Source organism: Pelodiscus sinensis, chromosome 4 (genome assembly GCF_052426305.1).
Source record: "Pelodiscus sinensis isolate ZL-2025 chromosome 4, ASM5242630v1, whole genome shotgun sequence".
In the NCBI taxonomy this organism is placed as follows: Eukaryota; Metazoa; Chordata; order Testudines; family Trionychidae; genus Pelodiscus; species Pelodiscus sinensis.
The window spans coordinates 84266178-84291298 of NC_143055.1; the positions used below are offsets into that span (position 1 = coordinate 84266178).

General features: G+C 41.6%; 1 protein-coding gene across 2 annotated transcripts in view; it reads left to right on the top strand.

Annotated features, from left to right (window-relative positions):
* The window catches only part of TTC29 (tetratricopeptide repeat domain 29), a 202537-nt gene that overhangs the window by 61095 nt on the left and 116321 nt on the right, over positions 1-25121 (top strand). For both annotated transcript variants that reach the window (XM_075929998.2, XM_006133842.5), the window contains exons 7-8: positions 8752-8964; positions 12298-12383. In XM_075929998.2, coding sequence (XP_075786113.2) covers positions 8752-8964; positions 12298-12383 — 299 coding nt within the window. The remainder of the gene's footprint in view (positions 1-8751; positions 8965-12297; positions 12384-25121) is intronic.

The window sequence follows — 25121 nt, forward strand, 5'->3', positions numbered from 1 at the left end:
TAGGTTCATATGGGGACTGTTATTTTAAATTCCTTGTTTATATCAGCAGATCTGAAAGGCATAAAATGACTTTTCTTTCCTATAAAATTGAGTTTTTCTCATCAGAGCTCATTATTTGGAACCCTGCCAAACATGGATGATATGTAATCAAAAAAATTATTGTTTCTAAATTATTTTACATCTTCATTATTTGATACAATGGCTGTTTTATTGTTTTCATTCATGAGCAGTTAATGTGTCAGCTAAGAAAGCACTTGACTGGAAAGGGTGGCATAAGTGGTTTAAGAAGTAATACTGTAGGTAGGAGAAAAAGTCTTGAGATGCTGCTGATTTTCCCTGCCAGTTACTGGCCAGAGGGAAGCACCTATAAATCCAGATTGACAGATCTGAAGACGAGACAGATTGAAAAGGCTTATTAGATAATTGAGTCTATCCCCATCCAAATGCAGGATGTAGGTTCCAGATAAAGGACATCATACATAGAAATAATATATTGTTATTGATATTGAACTGACAGTTACCAGATTGAATTGATGTTACAGAGATTTTGTATTTTCAATTCAAATTAATACAATCTAATAAAATCTGAGAGTACCTCTTGAACATACAGCTAGAAGGAGAAAATTGCAAATTGAATTGATAGAAAAATATAATACATCTTATTAATGTTGTATTCTTGAAACATGAAAAAACCTAGCAGGCACTATAAATGTTTTGTATCGTGTTCTAGCAGATACTTCCAATGGACTGTTGAGTGTGTTTGTTTTTTAAACTCTTATTATACTGTTCTTTTCCCTGTATATTTATACTTCTTTAATACAATAAAGTAAATTTATCCTTTGCATTTCTAATCTTAAGTAAAGATAAATGGATCTGATTTTCACGTTAGTTATAGAGGTTGAACCTCTCTAGTTGCCAGACTAAGGAGTGCAGGACACCTGTGGTCTGGCATGATTTTAGTTAGCCAGATGTCCACTTATTATGGGTGTGTCCAAGTATCCCATGTTTCATAAAAAATTTTTACAGCCACTAGTCCTGGCTCTCAGTGTTCTGTGCTATTATTTAGCTCTAACCCCTAAATGTCTTCTGATTACCCAATAAGCTGTGAAAGTGTTGGTAATGCTGCTAAACAATATTGACCTCCATCGTTTGGCAAATTCTAGTTCAGTGCTGCTAATTTCCTGAGGGTGCAAGACTAGAGAGGTTCAACTTGTAATAGAATTTTTAGAGGGAGGACACAAGTTAATCCTATTCATATATTGTTGTGAAGATCTCTTTAAGTCAGCCATGATAATGCATTAGTGCAAACTCTAATAATCATAATATATGTTCCATAAAGTTTTATGGCCCAGACATATATTCTTATTTTTGACGCTTCAGAAATTTCGGGTATAACTTTTAATTGCAGATGAAGTTCCTGAGATCAGTTTAAAAACTTCTTCAGTTTTATTTTATATTTTATATTTTAAAAATTAAATTGAACTATAGAAAGTAATTTATTAGAAACTTTTTTAACTTACACAAAATAAATTACATTTTTAAAAAGCTTGCTATAATTAAAATGAATTAAAATATATAACCTTTACTTTTTCTGTAAGTTAATAGTTAACATTTTTTGCATTAAATATTGCTCTGTTGTTCATGTGTTTGTTTTTAAGACTATAACATTTACTGAAGAGATCTTTTTAAAGTATTGTCACAAGTAAATTAAACTCTGTTAAAGATTCAAAGTCCAAGGTCTTTGAGTAGAATTTAGAATAAAAATGTAATTAGGTTACATCCCTAAAGTCTGATATATCTTTAAACAAGCCCACACATGAAACTTTATTAAAACTGCATATGAATTATTTCATTGCTTTTTTTTAAATTCACTTTCCCTCTTTTTTTCTTTCTTTCTTTCGTGTCTGTTACTGACACGACTGCTTGTATTTTTACCTGTCTTTTCCAGGGTATTTTAATTATTTACTGCTTAATGAGTAGCACTGAGACAAAGCTTCATTCAAAGCTGCCTGCTCAGAAACAAATTTTTTGCTTCTAAGCTTTACAAGAACTCAGATTATTGCAGCAGAACCTGCTGGTCTTACCATAGTATATAAACATTTCTAGAGGCAATTTACTCCTACTATTTGACAGAGGAGACACTACTTCTAAAGATGCCTTCTCAATGAGACTGATGGCCAGGAGGAGTGGCCTTAGTGTCAGCTGAATAATTTTTTCCTTGGCCTTTACTGTTGTTGCTAAGATTGTCTTAAATCTAAAAACCAATTTTATTCAATTTTTAAGCCATAATGGAGGGGCATCCAGGCCAAATTTGAATGGTATGCAGTATTGTTACCATGTGTGCCAAGTCAGATTGCCAACCAGCTGCACTTCTTGGTTGAAATGCATTTCATACTGATTTAGTATGTGATAGGTTACTTTATTTAAATAGTGGACATCCCTTATAGCCCAGGACTGGTAGCATTCCTAAACTGTTGGTGGATTCTCATAAACAGACGCTTTTTTCTGTGACAGTCAGATAATTCCTTTAATAGGGGATGTCAGATATAAGAAGATGCAAATAGTATCAGAGCAAATACTTTTAATTACAGTATAAACCAATAACTCGTAAACCACCACCGAAGGATAGTTCTGTGAAGAGGTATACGAGTCTTGTAATCCATTCACATTCTCGTTCTTGCAGGCTGTTGCCCTGCATTCCCCTACCATGGCTATTACTGCTCTCCTGTTTGTGAGAGTCTTAGCCCCCCAGAACTAGCTTTCAGACTGTTTGCTTCCCAGTCTTCCCTGCATAGCCACCTCTCAGGCCTTCAGGCTGCTGCTTCTGCTCTCACAAAGCCTTTGGGTTCTGTCTTGAGATTAATGTCCTTTAACCATAGGAAGTCCTTTTTCTTTCTGTACTCTAGAGATTATGAAGCCTGTAAGGAGTCCCACTGACTTCAATACAATCCACTTTGCCTCAGGAGTCTAGTCTAGCCTATCTATTTGCTGAATTAGGGCCTTGTTTTATCATTTTGTATGCTGTTTATTTCATCTTCCAGCAAATCTCCACTGAAGATTTATAAAGCCTCCATATATAGCAGCTTATACCGGAAACTGTGACAAATCCGTAACTATTTCAGTATGAATACCATAATTATCATAATTGAATATATGAAGCTAAAAAATAATATCAATAGTTCAAGCAGTTAAATTGAAATGGATGCCAATATCTTTTAAAAGTGGCAATAACATTTTTCTTTCTTTTTTTGCTGCCATTAAATATTGCTTCTAGCAGATTTGATGTGTACATTGTACAGTATAATAACTTATTACAAAAGATGCCCACTGATTTTAGATTAAAACACAATATAATATACATAAAGCTTTATTGTTCCTTAAGGTTGTTTTAAACTAAAGTGGAATATTTTGCTAAAGTCCTAACAAATGTTTACAATTTAGAACTAAATGTGCTTTTCCCTTGTACTAGTATTGCTGAAGAAATGTGCATTATAGACCTGCCAATTTTTTCATACAGTTCTTTATGCTGCATTATTTTCACTGGTAAATTTACAAGCTGATAGAAAAGGAAATAATTAGGTACTCTCAATATTGCTGAGGCATGAAGCTAGAACAGATCAGTCAGTGCATCTTATTGTGACTTACTAAATTACCTGAACAATACTGAAAAAGCAATCTTTGGACCTAATTAACATTACATCTAATTAATGTCATATCTGTATGTGCAGACCTCTAGACAGATTCATGCTTTATATTTATTTATTAAATATCACATTATTCAGATTTGCTATCTTTAATTTCTGCATTGAAAACTTCAGATTTCTGTGCTGTTTTCTTAAGTGGGAGTCACTCTGCCTTTTTTTTTCTCCTTCAAGTAATCAATGCACTGCTGAATGAGTTCATTTTAATGCACTCAATCATGCCTCTAATGTTTGTAGCTTACGGGCGCAAGCATCAGTAATGCAGGAATGTTATATGGCTTTAGTCTGGCCATTTCATAAAATATTCATGGAATCAAAAATGTGCATCAAAATAGCGGTTGGGAGAATTACATTTATGTGCCTGCTTTTATGGCAGCTTCACATTTAAACCCATTTGTGTTAATATCTAGTCAATCTTTCTACTTAAAAAAAAGGAAAATGGTAGTGATAGTATTCATCCTTCTTTGGTTAATATTTGTCTAAGATATCTGCTGTGATATTAGATTATAGATATAGATATTCTTTTGGAATGTTTTTAGGACTAGGAGTTGTAGTCTTGGCTGATATTCAGAAATATAAAATGTTTGTCCACCATGCTTTCTAGTTTACATCATGTTGACTTTTGTTCTTTAAATGAATTGATAGATTCTCTTTTTTGTGGGCTTTCAGTAAACTCATACTCTTCAAATAGTTTTATTCAGACAGTTAACTTTCTTTCCATTGAAAAGCTATAACAAACTTTATTTATTTAGTTAGAATTAAATAGTAATGATTTATAATACTTAATTTGTTTAGTGGGTGAATGATGTTTTGCATGAATATAATGGTTTGGAATGGGTCTTCTACTGTAAAAGATATGTAGTTATACCACTTCATCCCCATTATTAAGATGAATTGATTACTGATAGTTTTTTGATGCCTTGTCCTGGGGCCCCCATTAAATTATAACATTTTTGTAATACTGCTATATATACACTTGTGTTCTGACTCATTTAATTAAATGAGAGAAATTATCAGCATTTCTCAAAATTCAAGGTTGACACATGGGGATAACTTCTGAGCACATTGCTTGGGGAAATTAGACATGCAGCTATTTTTGTTAACAATACCAATGGAAATTAAGTAATTTTAAATTATTTCCTATGTAGCATTTTGAAAATGTGTGGTATAGATTTTCTGGAAGCAATCATTTTTCTTTGCGGCAATCTAAGGTGGATATAAGGGTCCTTTCCTTCCACAAAATATTCTTAAGGATTCTTCCCGCTGTCTGTCCCTCTTCTTCTTTTGTCTATATCCCTCTCTTTTACAGTAAAAATCATTTTGCCTTCTTGTAATTGAACTGACGTAAAAAGAAATCCTAACTTTTAATTCAGAGATGCTATATAACCAGCTTTGTTTCCTCCTAATACTTTATATAATTGTATCTATTTATTTTTGAGTTACTACAAAAACATCTATTCAAGTGCTCTAGCTACTTGTGCAACAACACTGAATAATAATAATAAATAATAAACAAAACTAACTAAATCTACCAATTCAAACTGAACTAACTAACCAGGCAGAGTGAATAAGCCGACCTCCATAACCTTGAAGATTTTATTCTCCCCAAGCTTTTGACTATCTATACTGAAATGCTTCAGAGAATGGATAGGCCCTGCAGTTGAAGGTGAGCAGTTATTTTGCAGTTAGGAGTCAATGCAAAAAATGAAATGTACTACTAGCAGTAGCTTCCCATTTAATAAGACTTCGTCTTGAACATGTCTGCTGATTGCATCTGTGATGGTATTGCAAAAAAAGTAATTCTCAAACAGACAAATCCGAAGCCTGTTAAGTTAAAACTTTTCACCTTTTCTTTGCTTAGGATATTCCCAGACTAACCTGATATTTCTTTTTATTTTCTGTTTAGAATCTTTGGTCTTTTTCTTCTGTAACCAGATTGTGGTGTTATGATTTCAGTCTTGGCTTTTGTGTGTGTCTGTCTGTAATGGGACACACTTCGATGCAATTCCATCTGAAAAATAACATAAAGCATAGTTTGCCTCTATATTATGGTGATTGATGTAGAAGTTTTGGCAATAAGGATGTTAGGATAAGACCCTTATGGCTAGTTCACAGGGCAATTGGATCTGTGGAATATATTACTTCAATTTCCACTTTCTCAAGAACGCTCTCAAAGGAATCCCTCAAATAGGAGGGTGCATGGGAGAACAAAACCACCTATCCTATAGCCCCATACATCCTAAACCACCTTATTTGATCATTCCAAGCAGGCCCAGCCTTAGGGCAAGGCAAGCAAGGCGGTTGCCTAAGGCTCCACGCCGCCCAGTGCCCGTCCACCCTGGCTCGGCTGCTCGCTCTCTCGCTGCCCTGGCTGGGAGCCACCCCGCCACGCAGTGCAGCCAACCACAACATGCTACCTAGGGCCCTGCAAATTCTTTGGCTTCACCTGAGTCCAAGCATCCTAAATAGGGTATAGAAAGGTTTGCTGAATCTGGAAGTTTGCGTGAATCTGTTTACTAAGAGATAACATCTCAGAGTCTGAGGAGGAACAAGTACATTACATTCCCTTCAACAGCCACATCCCTGGATGTCACCCCTGCCTGTCCCTAGAAATTGTTTCTCCTTGAGGTTGGGGAGGAGGGTTCAGTTTCAAATGAATGAAACCATATGTCTGTCAGTCTTTTCCCATTTAAAATATTTGGTGAAATTAGACTACATAAATTGTATGGCAGAAAAGCTTTGCACTCTTATCTGAAAAGACTCAGGTCCTTTGAAAAGTCCAAGCCATTTGTTCATGGACTTGGAGGTGCGGGTGGAAAGCGGGAAATGAGCTGTGCCAGGGAGTAGCCAAGTGCCTAAAACTGTAACCCACTCAGAATTGCAGCCATTCATTCCTCCTCATAATCATCTGTTTTAGAACAAAGGATAGCTTCTCATTCCAGATCCAAATTTCTGAACCTAGCAGCTTGGTGTGAGGTACCTTTGACTTGGACTGTCCCTGAGTAGGTCAACAGGTCATGATAGAGAATGTAAAATTTCCTCTAGGAAAACTCTTGCTTTGAAATGGAAGGTAAAGATTGTTAAGGGTTTTTTTTTTTATAAGTCTTCCTCTCTCTGTCACAATACCTATTATATTAGGCTCACAGTTGATCATCAGATTCCCTGGACTGACTATAATCACAGTCAAACTTAGCATCTTCTGATTTTTGAGTCTTCATACATCCAACAATTGAAATTTTTGAAATAATTAGTACATAGCTTCCTATCTGTGTATGAGTCAATTCTTACATGGGACTTAAAATGGCTTTAACAAAGCTATTGAAATTCCATATTTAAATTCCTTGAAGATTGTCCTCTTACCATTTATCTTTGAAGTCAATGTTATCATGGCAGTCACTTCAGAAGGCAGTAAGGCACAATCCCTGATGACTGACCCTTGTTACACAGCATTCACGAGTATAAGATACTTTGTTCAAACTAAAATTACCTTAAAGCTCCTCTGAATCAGTCTTACCTGTCTTCTAGCAATTTTCTGTGGCCCACTCTTTACCCAGAGGAAGCTAGTCTCTGTAAATTAGAAATTAAGGAAACTTTGAATTACTATCTTGAGAGGACTAAATTCATTGTAAGTCTACAAGGCTGAGTGTTTATATGGCGGTAAGTCCAGTAAGAGACCAAATCCACTCAGATTTTTTAAATAGATTAGATTTTATCTTTAAACTTGTGTTTACCTTATTAGTGTTTCAATAAAGGAAGATCTTAGAGTATATTTGAAAAACTCTATGCTCTAAATCTTTCTTACTTAAGAATCTTTAAGCATACAGGCAGTCCCCGAGTTACGTGGATCCGACATATGTCGGATCCCTACTGACGAACGGGGCTTTTCTCGCCGCAGGGGACACGGGCGGCGGGACTGCCTAGACACGCCGCGGTCCCGCCGCCCGCGTCCTCCACAGCGAGCAAAGCTGCTCTGCGTCTCCCTAGTCTGCTGGGGGAGTCCCCCCAGCAGACCAGGGAGATGCGGAGCAAAGCCACGGAGGACGCGGGCGGCGGGACCGCGGCGCGTCTCGGAGGTCCCACCGCCTGCGTCTCCCTGGTCTGCTGGGGGGGGGGGCGCACTAGCTGCTTTTCTCGCCGCTTTTCTCGCCGCTGGTCAGTTTCAGCAGCGGCTGAATCAGGACGCCTGGGGTAGAGCAGCTGGGGGGCTGCCGGGTTGGTCCCGCCGCGCCAAGGGTCGGCGCTACCAGACCAACCCAGCAGCACTCCAGCTGCTCTGCCCCAGGCATGTCCGATTCAGCCGCTGCTGGTCAGTTTCAACAGCGGCTGAATCTGGTCGCCTGGGACAGCGCAGCTGGGGCACTGCCGGGTTGGTCCCCGCAGCACCGCACCTCGGCGCTGTGGGGACCAACCTGGCAGCACCCCAGCTGCTCTACCCCAGGTGTCTCCAAGTCAGCTGCTGCTGAGACTGATCAGCGGCTGATTCCAGGAAGCCCAGGGCAAAGCAGCTCTGCCTCGGTCTTCCTGTAGTCAGCCGCTGGTCAGTTTCAGCAGCGGCTGAATCGGGGACACCTGGGGTACAATATGTACCAGTTCCGACTTACATACAAATTCAACTTAAGAACAAACCTACAGTCCCTATCTTGTATGTAACCTGGGAATGCCTGTAGTTTCTGGATAGTGGTCCTTTACATACACTTTAAAATATACCCACACAGTATCATTTCTGCTTTTTGGAAGATTCTGACTTTTTTTCCAAACATCATGGATCTATTCAAGTAATCTAGTAAAAACTACCTTCATTTGTAAGTAACTGGAAATTTGGGCAACAAGCTGTGGATTGAAGATAAGAATGACTTACTGATACCTGTAAGATATGGAATATTTTCTGCATTACCCATATTTTTAGTAAGTTATAGGTTGATGATTATTGGAACCTTTGTGAAGTTAAGTTAGAAACAACTTATTTTATAAAAAATGATGGTATGTAAAGCGTTTTGGAATATTTTGTTAAATATACTGCTTATATTTATGAATGAGTTGTATTTTTCAGGTCAGTTCATGAAAGCTGCAGAGCATTATGAAGCATTCCATCAATTGACACTGGGGCGGATGTGGAAGGATGAGACAGGCCATACTTACAACTCACTGGCCTGTGAGCATCTCTGGAGAATTTATACATTACTAGCAGACAAAATGCTAGAAAATAAAGAACACCAACAGGCCATCAAAACTCTAATAAAAGCTTTTGAAATGGCAAAAAAAGGTGGGTGGAAAATAACACTCTCACGTTTCTTTCTTTAACGTGCAGACTTTGATTTTCCCAGGAGTAAGGTAAAAATCGTCAAGCGTATGAATGATTATTTCCTATGAAATTCAAAGACAAATGCCATCAATATACTTCCAAATCTCACTGTAAAACAGAAGTGCCTTCTTGCTGACAGCAAGGAATCCATTAGTTTCTTGAAAGCTTTATCTCCAAAAATGCAGTCTTCTGGGAGTATACTGTTGTAAAACATTGAACCCATAATCAGAAGTAAGGTCATTTACAGAAGTTGAGATTTTTGTAGGTTAGCCGCTGTTGATTTTTCATTTCCTGAGGAATGTTATCAGACAGATCGCTACTGTTTCAATTTACATGACTGATAAATAATTATGGAAACAAAACAATTTGTTTTCCTATTGCAGCCTTTCTGAAAATAGTTTTAAAACTTTAAGTTCAGGAAATACTATGAATTTTGGCTAACTTACGATGTTCTTAGTGTTTTGAAAGAAAAATGAGGAGACCTGTGGCAGTTTAAAGACTAAAGAATTTTTTGGGCATAAGATTTTTACAGATACAGACTAACATGGCTACCCCTCTGAGATTTCAGTGTTTTGACTACCTGTAGTAAGGATTTAAAAGCATATGGAAAGACTGAAGGTGGCATTTGAATACATGGTGTGAGATGCTGAACAGTTATAAAGAATCTGCTTATTAAAGGGACATTATTATATATAAGAGGGAGTAGAAATAGGAGAATGAAACGTCAATTGATTTTAAGAAATAACAGATTATTTTTCTGGTTTATGGGTTATGTTAATAATGCTTACTTGTTGGAAGATACCATTAGATTCCAACATCTACAGTTTTCTTTGCTCTGAAGAAAAAAAAACATTTATGTGTTTCCCAGAATTAGAAGACCTTTATTCAATTAGCAGTTATGGGAAGTAACACATTGCTATGCTAACTTTGTAGCATCTTTAATGGGAATTATTTGCATAAGAATTATGATTAATACACACTAGTAATTTGAAATGTATTAGCAGATACATTTTAATCTAAATATTAAGAAAGTATATACAAGTATTGATCAGATAGTTCCCAAAGAGTAAATGGATCCGCTTAAATCATGCTACACCCAGAAAGAGAGACAAAAATATTCTCCATGTGCATTTTAGTCTTATAAATTAAAATTTGTTAAGAGAAATGAAATAGTTTATTCTGTGAAATATACTGAACAGTATAAAATGTATAGAATTCAGCATTAACTGTGCTGTTCCTTGAATTATTTCTGTTTGTTTCTTTAGTCATATTTTTTCTAAAACTCTAATAATTCAACTTTTTAACAGCATAAATACATTTTAAGACTTAAAAATTCCAGCTTAAAATCTATATTGCACTTTTATGCTGTAACTTTTTGAGGAAAAAGCAAATTTTTCCCTTAATTTATTACATCCTGGTTCTGGGGTTTCCGTTCATTCCCTATCAGTCCTTTTGAACATGTCCTTCTTGAGTGCATTTGTCTGAATGCTGATTGGGTGGTTCTTTCTTTCTTTGGATTTGGCCCTTAGGTAATCTCTCCTACTTCTTTTTCAACACAGCTAATAGTTCCCTTTTGAAATTTCTTCTTTGGAACTCCACTTCTGGAAGCATGTGACTCAATAGTGTTGAGTTCCAAAACCATTTCAAACATTAACTGTGGCATATACGGCATATACTCTGCCACAAAATGAATTCTTTCTTGTGTCATGCTTCTTCTTATTTGTTTACATATTTAGAGAATTGTTAAGAGATTATCAGAGTGAATCTGACTCTGCATTCAGACTGCTATGTAGATGTCTCAATTAGAGTTGCACAAAAAATGTGAACAAAACTTTTGAGGAAAAATATGTGGATTTGGCAATACCTAATCATTTTACAAATTTATATTAATTTCACCCACTTGTTCCAGGTAAAAAAACAAACCAACTTTTTATTTTTAAATTTCTCTTAATTTTGTTTAATTTAGAAAATTTTAAAAATGCTCATAATCTAAGAATTTTTCAATATACTGTATCAATTTGCTGAAAACTGAAAAATTTCTTTTATGTGTTGACCCAAACCAACTTTTTTTTTCAAATTTCAGAATTGCGAGCAAATTGAAAAAAAAAATTATTCACTGCCAGGGCCTCAGAACTCTTACTACATGTATGTCGCAGACAGCTACTACAGCCTGCCTGAGACGTGTGTCTTTCAAACTTGTGGGGGCTGGGTAATTCACATCTTTACTCACCATTATTCTGAACAGCCAGACTGAGTCAGACCAAACTTCCATAAGTATGGATCTGTAGAAACAATATATCAGGAGAACATAAATGTTAGATAAATAACCTTCCGTTTTCATGTGCAGATATTTATACTGGGGCAGGATTTGTGAATTTTTTTGACCTTCAGGATTCATTTCAAAGCTTATTTCCTTGTTTTTGTGTGTGTTGAATGGTTAGTATTGGGTGACGAAAGAAACTTTTATATTTTGGATATTGATTACAAATTGTTTGCTTTACTAAGCAATGTTATATCTATCACAAAATTCTGGGTGAATTTGGAAAAATATATAAATAAATTATTATAAATTATCTATATACAGTGGAATATTAAATATATGGACTAGGTTTTCTTTTGCTGGTGCAGTACAAAAAGCCAAGAAAGCAGCCATTTTGGCCAGCTGAGAATTCCTTTACCTTGTGGAAGCTCTTGATAGGATCAAATTAACTGAACCAACTCTTTTGCTATCTCTAGTCCTGGGGTTAAGGAAGGCTGAAGAAGAGGCAAATCCAGAATATTCTTTATTTCAGTTGTTCACCACTTATGTATCCTTTCCTGGAACCATTGCCAGCAAATATAGGTTATAGCAGTTTTTAGCTGCTCTAACCAAAGGAAACCTACTGAAAATCAGGGAGCTGTAACTAGCTCCTGACTACTTTCTTTTGCACCAAGTTTCTGTTGGCATGTATGGTGATACTTTACCGAACTTCTAAATGTAAAGATGTTTCATGATTTTCTTGAGCTGGTGGCAGTGCTGTAAAACAATTCATACTAGAGAACCTTATTGCATGACAAACTGCCTCCTCTGTCTCATGAAGATATTTTCTCTTCCAATGTTTGTGGCTTTTCTTAATTAGAAGTGCTCTAGATAAATATGGAAAACATTAATATTTGTAAAGAAATTAATGATAAACTATAGGTAAAAATTTAATATATTAAAAATTTCATGTACCTTATTTACAAGAGCTGTCAGTAGTTGTGTAATTTATTTAGAAATATAAGAGTAATTATAAACAAACTCTTCCTCTTTAGGAAGTGACAAGAAGATGGAAGGAGAAGCTGCCTATTGCTTAGGACTAGCCTATCATTCTGCTGGACAAGAACAGACTGCAATAATAGTGAGTTTACTGAATATTTCTAATTTTTCTGGAAGCAACTACTTTGGCTTTACTATTAAGTGAAGTTAAATAAAGGTAGATTTTGATCTGCTGTTTTTAGTGAAGAAAAGTGTTACTGCTATTTAATATTTATTTTATTATTTTAATACAATAGACTGTACAAAATATCTACTGGAAATGTTTTCCCTGGATACATGTGCTTTCCTCTCCATGTCATCAGCACCTGGAATAAAAATAAGTGAAGCCCAGGAGGATGGAGGTGTTGATCTTTTCAAAACATTGGGAGAGTGGGAAGGGCGCTATTTGTCCTTGATGTAAAGGAGGTATTGACATGGCATTGCTGGTGTATTGTTGACACCTGAAGCCATGTTCTGCATTTGATATTATCCCCCTATTCACAGATGATGAATAGGATTGGAAAGTGTAATACATATAAGAACTCTGGAAAGACAGGACCATCTCTGTCTCTGGGATAAATTTTAGAGGAAAGATCAGTGACAATCCAGTATGCGTCTGCCAAACACTGCTGTATCTCTATGGAAATAAGGAGCATTCCATGATCAGCTCTAAACAATGTCAGGGGGAGATCCAGTAGTGTGAGTAAAGATGTATTTTACCCTTGTCCATGGACAATCAGAAGGGCATTCATCAAAGCAACCGATTCCCTCTCTGTGCATACCCAAGCCTTAAATTCATTTTGGAGGGATACAGTGTTCTAGCAGTAAACATGTTTCATGGAGAGGGCTCCATTGGTTTATTTTATTAACTTACCCAAAATGTGAACATTGGAAACTGGACAATAGTTGAAGTTGGTTGAGTTGAGTGATTATTTTTTCAGTATCAGTTGGTTTACTGTGTGCTTATAGTTGTTGGTGAATTTCCCTCTTCAGTGGAGAAATTGATAATTTGATATTACAGAAACTTTCTGTTATCTTTTTCATGATTCCTCAATGTTTCGTGGATGTTCTTCCATGCAATTAACTGAACTGTGGAAAAGAGGTATGGGTATTTTTCCTGTTATAGACATGTGGTTTCTAGTCTTCAGAGAAGCCATCCCTGTTGCTACTAATGATAAATGGGAATAGGCTGATAAATCCTCACAGTCATAGGTTCTGGGTTTTGAAGTTGAATGAAGGTGCTCTAGATTGAAACCAATTTATACAGTCCAGAATGTTTTACAGAGTGAGATTTAGTGGTTGAAATGACAAAGGAGAAAATGGGATCTTTTCCAGCATTACAGCATAATAGATTAATCAGAATTCTTTGTGCTGAAATCTCTCTTCACGTTCAAAAATTTTTTACAACAAACACTCCAAGTTTTCTTTCTTTCCTTCTGCTGTATTAGCAGGTGTCTGAGAACACAGAGACCTGTGGGCATGACATCTGTGGAAAGAGAAGTAATGGAGATAAAGAATTCTACATGGACACTTGATTTGTTAATGACTAGGAGAAGTTCCATGGCCAACAAGACAAGCACCTGCTTCATTCCATTCAAAGTCTGAAACCATACTTGAAAGCAGCCCAAGATTATCTGAGAATTATATTGTCAGACAGTTTCCTCACTGCTATTTCTTGCAATTTTTTTCTTAAAAAAGGAAGATTAGAAACCAGGTGATCATTTACTGAACTGTGTCTTTTTGATCACAGGTCAAATAATTGCTTTTTTGGAGGATGTTGGAACCTTTGTTCTTTTGGTTAAAATGCTCAGCTTTACATATTAGTTTGTGTTTTATAATAATTTTAAATCAACAGATAAAAATAACTGACAGTGAAAAAAAATTGTCTTTTTTGTTAAATATGGAACGTTCCCTCTACAGTACAGAATGTGAATGAGATTTAGTAGGGTGGATCAAGTATCCTCATTTGTGTTGTGGGTTATTAATATTTTCATCACTTGTGTGCTAATTAAAATAAACATATTAAATAGTTTAACTTGTGAAAGTTGTATTAAATTGTTAAATCAACTTTCTTTACATAAACTGACAAGATTTGCAATTAGAAAAATAGGTTAGTTGTCACTTTAAAAAGTACAGCATTATGCAAAATGAGAAAAGAAATAGAAATAGTATTTTATTTCATGCATTCTTTTCATCCTGTCCTGTAATCAATATATACAACAGTAAAATATCAATGGTTTCAGTGTCATTGAGCACAAGATTTCTTTTACTCTCCAATTAGAAATCATTGCCTAAAAATTACCCTTCTGTTCTCAATTTAATGGTCTCTGTATCCAAGGGGAGCTCAGATGCTTACAGAGATGAAATCATTGCATTCTGTTCCCAGAGGACTACTGGTTATCATTACGCATAACATACAAACAATACTGCTAGGAGCCAGTTTGCCTCATGGTAATGTGTAGTTCATCACCAGCTTCTGTAGCATGCTAAAGAGGTCTTGCCACTCAGCTTGGGACTATTTGAGTGTAGACTCGGGGGTCTCAGCAGTTATTTTCCTGCTTTGCATCAGAGTTTTCATCTTCTTTATCCTTTTGTGCTGTGGCCCACCTCAGGCAGTCTTCTTCTAGGGGAATCTAAAAGGAGCAGCTGTTACGGATACCATTTCCTCAAATTGTTGCCACTTGATTCCTTTTGCTGTTTAGTGTGTCATTCCCTCCCCCAACATGCGCACACAACACTATGCATATAAACTTGTTTCTCTTTCATTATCTCTTCTAACAAAGTGGTGAAGCATATGTTAAAAATATTCATTATCTGACACAGTAATTAAAAGGTTGAAATTATTAAGCTACAGTCTATCAAAATATAGCCTCTTTGTCTAGAGAATAGAATATTTTTTGGTGAATAGAATTTTTATTGCTAAACATGTAGGATATAGCCTGACTAATTGTTGATAAATCATTTATATGATATGTGTAATCTCAGTTTTGCAAAGACGGAGGGCAATTCTACACTAAAAAATTAAGTTGACCTAAGCTACCTTACTGTGCAACCACTGTAGTAATTAAATTGCTTTTGCATGTGTGCATTCTGCTCCTTGTGTAGGTGTTGCATATACTTACCAGAAACTCTAGCAGCAGTTTAACGGTTGGTGTGGGGCATTGTGAGACGGCTTCTGAAAAGCAGAAGCCGTCTATTTAAGCAAAACAGTGTTTATACTGACACTACATCAGCCTAAGTACATTGATATGAGTGATAGGCCTCTGGCCGAGGAGAAGTTATTGAGAGCGTGTAGTGGGAGAATTACATAGGTCAGAGCAATATTTTAGCATCGAAGGTACATCTACTCTGCAACGCTATTTTGAGGTAGCAGAGTATCCTGAAATAGCTATCCAGTGTCTTAACAGCAAGCCCATTATCTCAGTCTTGCTATTCCGACGTCCCTGTAAACCTCATTGTACAAGGATTAAGGGACGTTTCAGAATAGGGCTTTATTTTGAAATTTGGCGCTGTGTATACAGTGCCAAATGGCAAAATAAGCTATTTCGAAATAGCATCGAAATAAGATACATAATTTGCATCGCTCAATTTGCATATCTTATTTCAAGTTCTGGTGCAGTGTAGACACACTTTCACAGAGCTAGATTGACATAAACTGTCTTACCTTGACCTAATTCTGTAATGTAGACTGGGCTGGAGTTCAGTGAGATTATTCAACTATGTAGAGTTAAATACATGGATAAGTCTTTGCAAGATTGAGACTTAACTCCATTTAACATCTTTGTGGTATTTTTGCATGTCAAGCTCCAGTTTATAAATGTGTCTAATTACTGAAATAAAAATCTGAAATATAAAAAGTTATGAAAAGGTTAACTTGTTGCTGTCTAAACTAACTTGGCAGTAGGACTTGCTATAGATGCTTCTCTTCAAATTTGTATTGCTAACCAAGTATTTTTTTCAAACCTTATATATCCAACATACTTCCTCTTGAGCATCAGGGATGGACATGGTTGGAAAAGGGAACATGGGGCAGGGTGAACCAGGGCTCTGAGATGTCACTGAGCATTCTGTCTCTCAGGTGCTTGCCTGGCTGCTTCTTGATCTCACATGCTCAGGGTATGATTGCTCACCATATGTGGGATACAGAAAGAATTTTCTCTCAGGTCAGATTGGCAGTGCACTGGGAGGGAAGGTGTTTTGCTTTTTTCTGAAATATGTGGGTGTAGGTATTCTGTCAGGAGTAGCTGAATATCTCTCATGTAATCATTTCTTCAAGCACTGGTTCACTTCAGTACTTTCTGTTCTATGTCTAGTCACATAATTATTCTCCTGTGGGCTATAATATTTTGGACTTATTTTGGTGAGTGGGTAGTGTATGGGTGCTAGATGTTGTTGGTGGCCTTTGTCATATAGGAGTTCAGACTAGATGATCTATGGTTTCTCTGGCCTTTGTTGCTTGATTTTAGGGGGTTAATATTATGGTTATTGGCTTGTCAGTTGATTTGTTGAGAAGATGATAATGTTCTTGTCCCAGAATCAGGCTACCCAGAGTTTGCAAGGACCCTTGGGATGTATGACAAGGACACTGACCCTGAGACACATATATCCTTAAAGACTTTTGAGGTAAATGGAACAGTAATCAAATGTTAAAATAATCAGAGTTACAAAAGCAATAATTTTGTTCTAGAGATACATGATTAATATACTCACATCCTTCCTTGATAACCTGCTTGTAAAAGACAAAGGACCAGCCTCCCCTTTGGCATTTCAAAAGAGTTCAGGTCTAGGTTCCTCAACTCTTGAATGGGAGGTGAGGAGCTCAGAAGACACTAAATAGCTAAGAGGTATCGATGATTAAGGAAGCTAACTTAGAGTTTTACTTAACTGATTAAAACTTACGTCTAAGAACTAACAGTCTAATAGACTAATAAACAAAAGGATAAGAAAAGAAAAGAACTAAGAACAAAGAAGCCTTTTTGGCATGGTTCATCTCCCTCCTTATAGAGCTTGAACACTTGTGCCCTCTCCTGTATTCAAACCTCGTATTCAGAAATGTTAGAGTTCACTTATTCCATGGGTTGTTATGTTTATACATATTGATGGCATATACATATATATGAATGACATTAGTCCATTCCACATATTTTATTTATGGCTTAATCAGTTATTTTGGTTATTTCCCATTTTTATGGTGTATCTGTTTAAAAAAGAGAATATGAATATAGGTAGCCCCCATACCAACTTGCTCCAACATGTCCTTTATTTATGTTAAAGGTTGTATCTATATAAGGACTTTATGCTTTAGCTCTTTGCTACCAACATAGGTGAAAAGTCCAAAACATATGGGGTACGTCTAAACTCCATCGACAGAGCCATGTAGATTAGGCAGGACGAAAAAGGGAAATGAAGTGGTGATTTAAATAATCGCTGCTTCATTTAAATCAAAATGGCCACCACGCTGTACCGATCAGCTGATTGTCGGCACAGTGTGGCACTCTAGACGGGGATCTGCCGACCCCAGAACCCTTCGTCGTCAGATCCTGTAAGCCTCGTTTCACAAGGCATAAAGGATCTGCTGACGAAGGGTTCTGGGGTCGGCAGATCACTGTCTACACTGTCACACTGTGCCGACAATTTGCCTTAGCTGGTATATCCTGTAGGTCCCTTGAGTTATAGCCAAAAATACTCAGAAACCTATAAGAAAAAAGATATATAGGGAAGTGAGTGGGCATGCCCTATAGACTACAGCTTAAACTCTATGACCCTGAGTTCTTATAACATGTAAAATGGCTCCATTAAAGTACTCAAACAGGATTTCCAATGTACTATGATGCACTAACTTGTATATCAGAAGCAAATGAAAATTTCACTTCAGCTCACATAGCCTATTAGAATATAAATGGATACATAATATGAGGCAGGTGGCTCTGAAATTAATATGCATATTGCTATACAATTAATCTTTCTAATCATGTTTGTCATGCCCATCACTATGTTATCTGCAAGATTTTTAAACTGCTACGTGGAAGTTTCACAAGATCTCAAGATACACCTGATTAGCTAGTCACTGTTTTCAAAGGGATTTTACCTTTAAGAGAATGAACTGCTTTCCCTAGACATTCAAGATAATAAATAGCCCCAGTCTTGTCTACTACTTCTATATCACTGATCCCATACAGCAAGGCAGAAAACGTTTTGCTGTCAGTCATATTGCTTGAATCTTGAGTATATTGGTGAGAAGTTTGGATTTCAAGTTAAGTTTTGTCTAGATGTTTTCCTAAATCTAGGTTTCAGGTATCCATTCCTGTCACTACACACTGAGATGCTTAGGACTTCCAAAGGAAACTATAAGCTATTATCCACCTTGCATGAATGATTTTTGAACTTGCTGACCTAGTCTCAGCAGTGGTTGTAGTCTATCCCGACAACCCCTAAGCTCATGATACCATCTACGGCTGTGTCTACACTGGCCACTTATTCCGGAAAAACAGCCGCTTTTCCGGAATAACTTGCCAGCTGTCTACACTGGCTGCTTGCTTTTCCGGAAAAGCAATGACGATCTACTGTACGAAATCAGCCGCTTTTCCGGAAAAGCTTTGCCACTCCCGTTCGGGCAAAAGTCCTTTTTCCGGAAAAACTCTTCCGGAAAAGGGCCAGTGTAGACAGCTTTTCCGAAAAAGCAGAAGAAACGGAAAAAAGCACTTTGGACACGAGGAGACCCCGTAGGAGCCCTGGACTTCCTGGTAACCCGAGCTCTTAAAGAGCACGCAGGCTGCTGGGCGCACGTGGCAGGAGCGTGCCTCAGACCCTGCAGCCTGAGCTCTGCCACGGCGCCCCTGTGCTGCCCAGCCACAATCTCTCAGCAGCAATGGCAGCTCCAGCTGGTGTGCCCCCTGCACCCCCAGCGGAGGAGGCCCCCAGGGGCCACAAAAGGTGGTCTCCATCCTGGACCCCCAGGAAGCTGGAGACCCTCCTGGACCTCTGGCAGGAGGAGGAGGGTATCCACGACATCCAGTCCCGGCGCCGGAATGTGGACATTTTCTCCCACATGGCCTAACAAGGACACCCCGCCCGGAAGTGTGAACAAGTCTGGGCGAAGGTGAAGGAGCTCCGGCTGGGGTACGTCCGGGCCAGCGAGGGCAGGGGGGCAGGACCAGACGCCTGCCCCCACTACGACCAGCTCCATGCCATCCTCAGGCAGCCAGCCCCATAACCCCCGGACGTGCCCGTGGACAGCTGCCAGCGCTCCCCTGTCGTCCGAACCAGTGAGGCAGGGGAGGGAGAAGACAGCGGCGGCGCATCAGGAGAGGAGGCCACCATTGCCACCACCCAGCAGGCCCCCTCCAGCAGCTTCTCCGAGGCCGGGGAAGAATCCACTGGTGAGAGTTTGCACTACAAGGGCGGGGGGGCAGAGCCAGGTGCCCGGATGGAGGAGTGGGAGAGCATGTCACTCAGGCCTCGTGAGCTGCATACTGTGTAGCATTAGGCAGCAAGCAGCACATGCAGCCTGGTGACTGAGCGGCACGTGGCCGCGGCAGGCAGCTGCAGGGCATGCCTGGGACCGTGCTGCTCACACACATGCGGCGGGACCGGGGGAAGGCTGGATGCCGGCTGGAACTGGCCAGGGCCCCAGGGACTCAGCCCAGAGCCCGCACCTCCGCCAAGGGTGCATCACGGAGAACGGCACACTGTCCCATGCCTGGCTGTGAGGCACAGCCAGCTGCTCTTGGGTACACCGCAGCGTCACAGTCCTGTGACCATGGCCCCCACCGAGCCCCTCGCCTGCTCCCGGTGCCTTGGCTGGCTCCCTGAGGGGAGTCCCACTGTGGTCACACATGTCCCTGGGCTACCGGGCTTGTGGGAGAGATAGTGGGAGGGAGAAGGGCCCCTGAGTTTTGCTGCAAGGATGGGACACCCCCTCCCCCCAGGTCACTCTTCTGGTTCCATCCAGGAGATATCCCACGCAATGGGATCTGAGAGCCCAGACCACCTCTGCCAGATGTGCTCCCAGGCACTTTGTGGGGATGCATCTCACTCCCTGTCAAACACCAGTGATTAGCCCAAAGCTTTTCACAGTCTCCACCGGCAGGGAGTTCCACCGGTGAATGCAACACAAGCACCCTCCCGCCCTCCACGGGGCCAGGACACAGACCGGTGCTTACAATACTGGAGGGAGGACCCTACTCCAGGGGCGGTCCTCCTTGCAAACATAGAACATGGGGGGCAGGGAGGGAACCAATTGGGCCCAAGCCACACAACTGTGGGGCACCTGGGCTCAGGGGTGGAGGGCATGAGGTGTGGGGACAGTGGACGGCCTGCCTGACTGACCTGTCCTTTCTTCTCTTCCCTGCAGCGGGACCGAGCACAAGACCCCCCCCCCCTCCCCAGTCTGGCAGCAGCGGCACCCCCAGCTGGCCAACCCCAGAGGCGCAGGCTCCGACACCGGGACCAGCTGCTTCGCCGCCATGTCATTGCAGTGGAGGCTATCCAGGCCTCCATTTACCAGCGCGTGCAGGGGAACCTGCAGTGGCGGCAGGAGGCCTGGGGTGCCTTCCTGGAGCAGTGCTGAAGGATGGCCAACTCCATGGTCATCCTCACGGCACACTTTGTTCACGCCAGGCACTATGGCATGGCTGTACCCCATGCCCCTGCCATCCCTCCCGTAGCACAGCCCATGCCCCCTCCTGCCCCTGAAATGGCCCCTGCTCCTATCCCAGCTCCTGCCTCCATAATGGCCCCTGCTCCTATGCCCCCAGCTCCTGCCCCCGTAATGGCACCTGCTCCTATGCCCCCAGCTCCTGCCCACCTCCCCGTGCTGCCTGCCCTGATGCGGCCTGCCCCGCATGTGCAGGTGCGCCCCCGAAGGAGCGCTCGCAGGGCCCACCCGTACCAGTCGCACCTCCCCCTCCCCATCCCAGTTGAAGGTCTCCCCCCTCCCCCTTGTAAATAAAAAGTTCTGTGTTTCAGTTGATTCTTGTGTTGGTTATTGTGTTACTCTAGTAACTGTAAGAAATGATTTGAGATGCCAATTAGCCACCTAAATTTAAAAGGGTTACAAACTGTGGACACCAAATTCTTTATTTTATCACCGGGGGGGGGGTCCCTTTTTAAGTGGTCATTGGTTTGTGGCACTTAAATAAATACTGAGACTTTTCAGTAAAATTTAAACCACAAACTATATTTAACATAGCTAACAAACAAGCAAGAACGGTTAAAAGACGCACACTAAAGATTATTAAACATAGTCTAGGCGCAGGGAGGACGATTGGGTAGTGTTGCTGGCAACCTCAATCCTTTGGTCCTTCCGGGCCTCGGGAGAGGAACAGACAGGAGATCCCTCGAAGATGACTGGAATCTGGTATGCTGAGTTGAGCCTTCCGCACGAACCCCGAATCCTCTTGGCTGTTCTTCAGGACAGGCGATGGTGGCCTAAACCCTAGCCTAAACTAAAAAGAAAAACCCTAACTACGCCTGACGCACCCGACGAACAGTCACAATGACGGCCGATGTGCTTTGAACTGACGCTTTACAATTGGGGGGAGATAAGGGGAGGGGGTGGGGAAGGGTAGAGGATGGGAGGGAGTAGTCTGGGGAGACCCAGGTGACCCTACTACAGGGCTTGGGCAAACATGTCCACCAGGGCCTCTCTGATGCGCACCGCATCCTGGCGTGCCTGGCGGACGGCAGCTGTCGAATGTCTGTGCCTTGGCTGCCATCCATGCAGGGAGGAAGGCCTCCCCACTGCGTTCCACAATGTTGTGGAGCACGCAGCACGCGGTCAGTACCTCCGTTGCATTCCGCTCACCCATCTCGAGACGGGTGAGCAAACAACGGAAGCGAGCTTTTAAGTCCGAAGGCGAGCTCCACCGGATTTCGGGCCCGGTTGAGGCGGTCGTTGAACCGGGCCCAGTTCTGGTCCGGCTGCCCCGTGTAGGGCCGCATTAGCCAGGGCAGCAGGGGGTAGGCCGCGTCCCTGACCACGCAGATGGGCATAGGCACATCCCCGACAGTTAAGTCCCACCGGGGGAAGTAGGTGCCCGCCTCCAACCTGCAAAAGAGTCTGGAGTTACGGAGGATGCGGGCGTTGTGTGCCCGGCCGGACCAGCCCCCGTAGATGTCCAGAAAGCGGCCCCGGTGGTCCACGAGGGCCTGCAGAACGATGGAGCAGTACCCCTTCCGGTTCATGAAATGGGCTGCTCGATGCTCCGGGGCCCGGATGGAGATGTGGGTTGCGTCCAGGGCTCCCCAGCAGTTGGGGAACCCGAGGGCAGCGAAGCCGGCCATGGTATCATCCGCGTCGCGCAGGCGGATGACTCCGGGGAGCAGGACATCGTTGATGGCATGGACGACCTGCAGAAGGGTGCAGAGAAACACAAGGGAACACATCACATACGGCAGGGGTGAGTGTGAGTTCCCTTGGGCCCCCCCCCCTTGATTCCCTCTGTCCTCACGCACGCATGCACTCACGCATACACACACCAGGGCCCCCCTCCACCAGGGGGCCTGTGCAAGGGAGGGAAGGCCCAAACCCCTGGGCAACCCAGCCTGGAGTCTTGGCTGTCCCTGGGCATGGAGTGCAGCACCCTCCCTCCACCCCACTCCCCCTGGGACTTACCTCCACTACGATCACACCGACGGTTGATGTTCCCAACTCGAATTGCTGTGCCACCGAGCGGTAGCTATCCGGTGTGGCCAGCTTCCACAGCGCGATCGCGACCCTCTTGTTCACGGGGATGGGTGCCCGCAGCCAGGTGGTGGCTCTCTATAGTGTGGGGGTGAGCCAGGTGCATAACTGCAGAAAGGTCCGCTTTCTCATGCAGAAATTCTGGAGCCATTGCTGGTCGTCCCATAGTCTGAGGACCACCCGGTCCCACCAGTCGGTGCTGGTGTCCAAACTCCAGACTGGCCTCTCCACGGTCGGGTGCTGATGCCACAGGGCCACCATGGCCTCCCTGGTGAGGGATTCCAATGCGATCGCTGCCTCCTGGTCCTGGAACAGCAGGCCACCGGCCTGCAGCACGAGCTGCATGCACTTGCACAACTCCAACAGGGGCCCGAGCAGGCACATGACCACCCATGGCTCCATGGTAGACAGGGCAGGACAGAAGAAACAAAACGCAGGAAAAAGCAGTTGGGGGTCAAAGGGTGGTGTCCCCAAAAGTCAGAGGGCAACCACCAAACCTGCTAAGGGTGTCAATCCCTGGCAGAGGTCCCAAGGCACGGGAGCAGGAGACCAACGGCTGTCCGGCGAGACCCCTTTAAGCATGTGTCTGAACGGAGCTCCGGCCCCGCCCCTGGAAAGGTCTGGTGGCCTTTTACCCTCTTCAAAATGGTTCCGGGCTTCTGCTTTCCCGGAAAAGCGCGCCGCCAATGTAGATGCGCTTTTCTGGAAATACTTATAACGGAAAACTGTTCCGTTTTAAGCATTTCCGGAAAAGGGTGCCAGTGTAGACGTAGCCTACATGTTTTGTTAGTCTTTAAAGTGCTACCAGACTATTTGTTGTTTTTTAAGTTTATCCCGTACAGACTAACTCGGCTACCCCTCTGAAATCTTCCAGTTCTGTAATAGATACTTAATCAGGATTTTGGAGCCTTGCCTTCAATATGGCAAGTAGTCAGTCACATGTATGCGGAAGACCATATATCCTAGAAATGCTGGCTAATTTGTGATCATACCTAAACTCTGAAGTTTTTTAATATTGTTTTTAATATTTGTAATTCTTTAAGGGAAAACAGTAGTGTTGCTCCTCTGTAATGTGTCCATCTGTGAGGAGGGGAACCTTTGCATGTGCATGAAGTAGCACTTCTGATTGATGTAACCTCAGGGAGTACAGTACATAAAAGGCAGAAAAATTTCCAAGTGTAAATCAGGGGCTGATGAGCCAGTTGTCCAAATATAAATAAGGTTTCGAAGTTTACATATTTCTCAGGTGTGCCACCATTACCAGGCATTTGCTGGAGATTTCAGACTCCTTCACCAAAGGAAATGAGGGTACCTATATTGATAGTGATCATTTCCCACAGAAAATCTTCTCTCTGTTACCCTGAGTGAAATGTTCAGTTATGAATCTCTCAGGCTGTGTGTCTTGAACCAGTCCTAAAACTTCAGGGAAGAGATGATTGTATCCACACCTGTTATAAGCTCTGCAATAAGTGCCTTCCCCAGAGGTTTCACTGCTCATTCAACATGGGCAATGGCGACATCAACTACTTTTCTTCATAATGTGCCCCTTGTTTACATCTGCAGGTTGGCTACCTGGTCCTCCCATGATACCTTTGCGCAGTACTATGCATTACAACAGGGCCCAATTCCATCTATCTCTGTGGGCCTTGCTGACCTTGCCACCTCTCAGATGTGACTCCAAAGCCCACCACCACGTAATGCGGATACTGCTCTGTAGTCACCTGAGTGGAGCACCCACAGGAACACCACTCAAAGGAGAAGAGGAAGTTACTCATCTTGTGTAGTAATGATGGTTCTTCGAGATGTGGGTACCTCTGGGTGTTCCACTACCCTCCCTTCCTTCCCTTTACTTTGGAGTCCATTAAGGGATCTCCTCAGTAGAAAAGGAACAGAGGCACTGACACCTGAGTAGAGCACCCAAAGGGACACACATCTCAAAGAACCATCGTTAGTACACAATGTGAGTAATTTCTTTCAGAGAAGCACTTCATCTCTTAGAAGTATTTCGTTAGAGGGATCCCTGAAAAGGGATGGGAATCAAGGACTGAGGTTGCATGGAGTGGAGCTGAAGAGTGCCCTTTTTCTAAAATGCCATGATGTGTTTTCCCTTCAGTGCTCACCTGTATAACACCCATACAGGTAGCATCTTAGTAATAC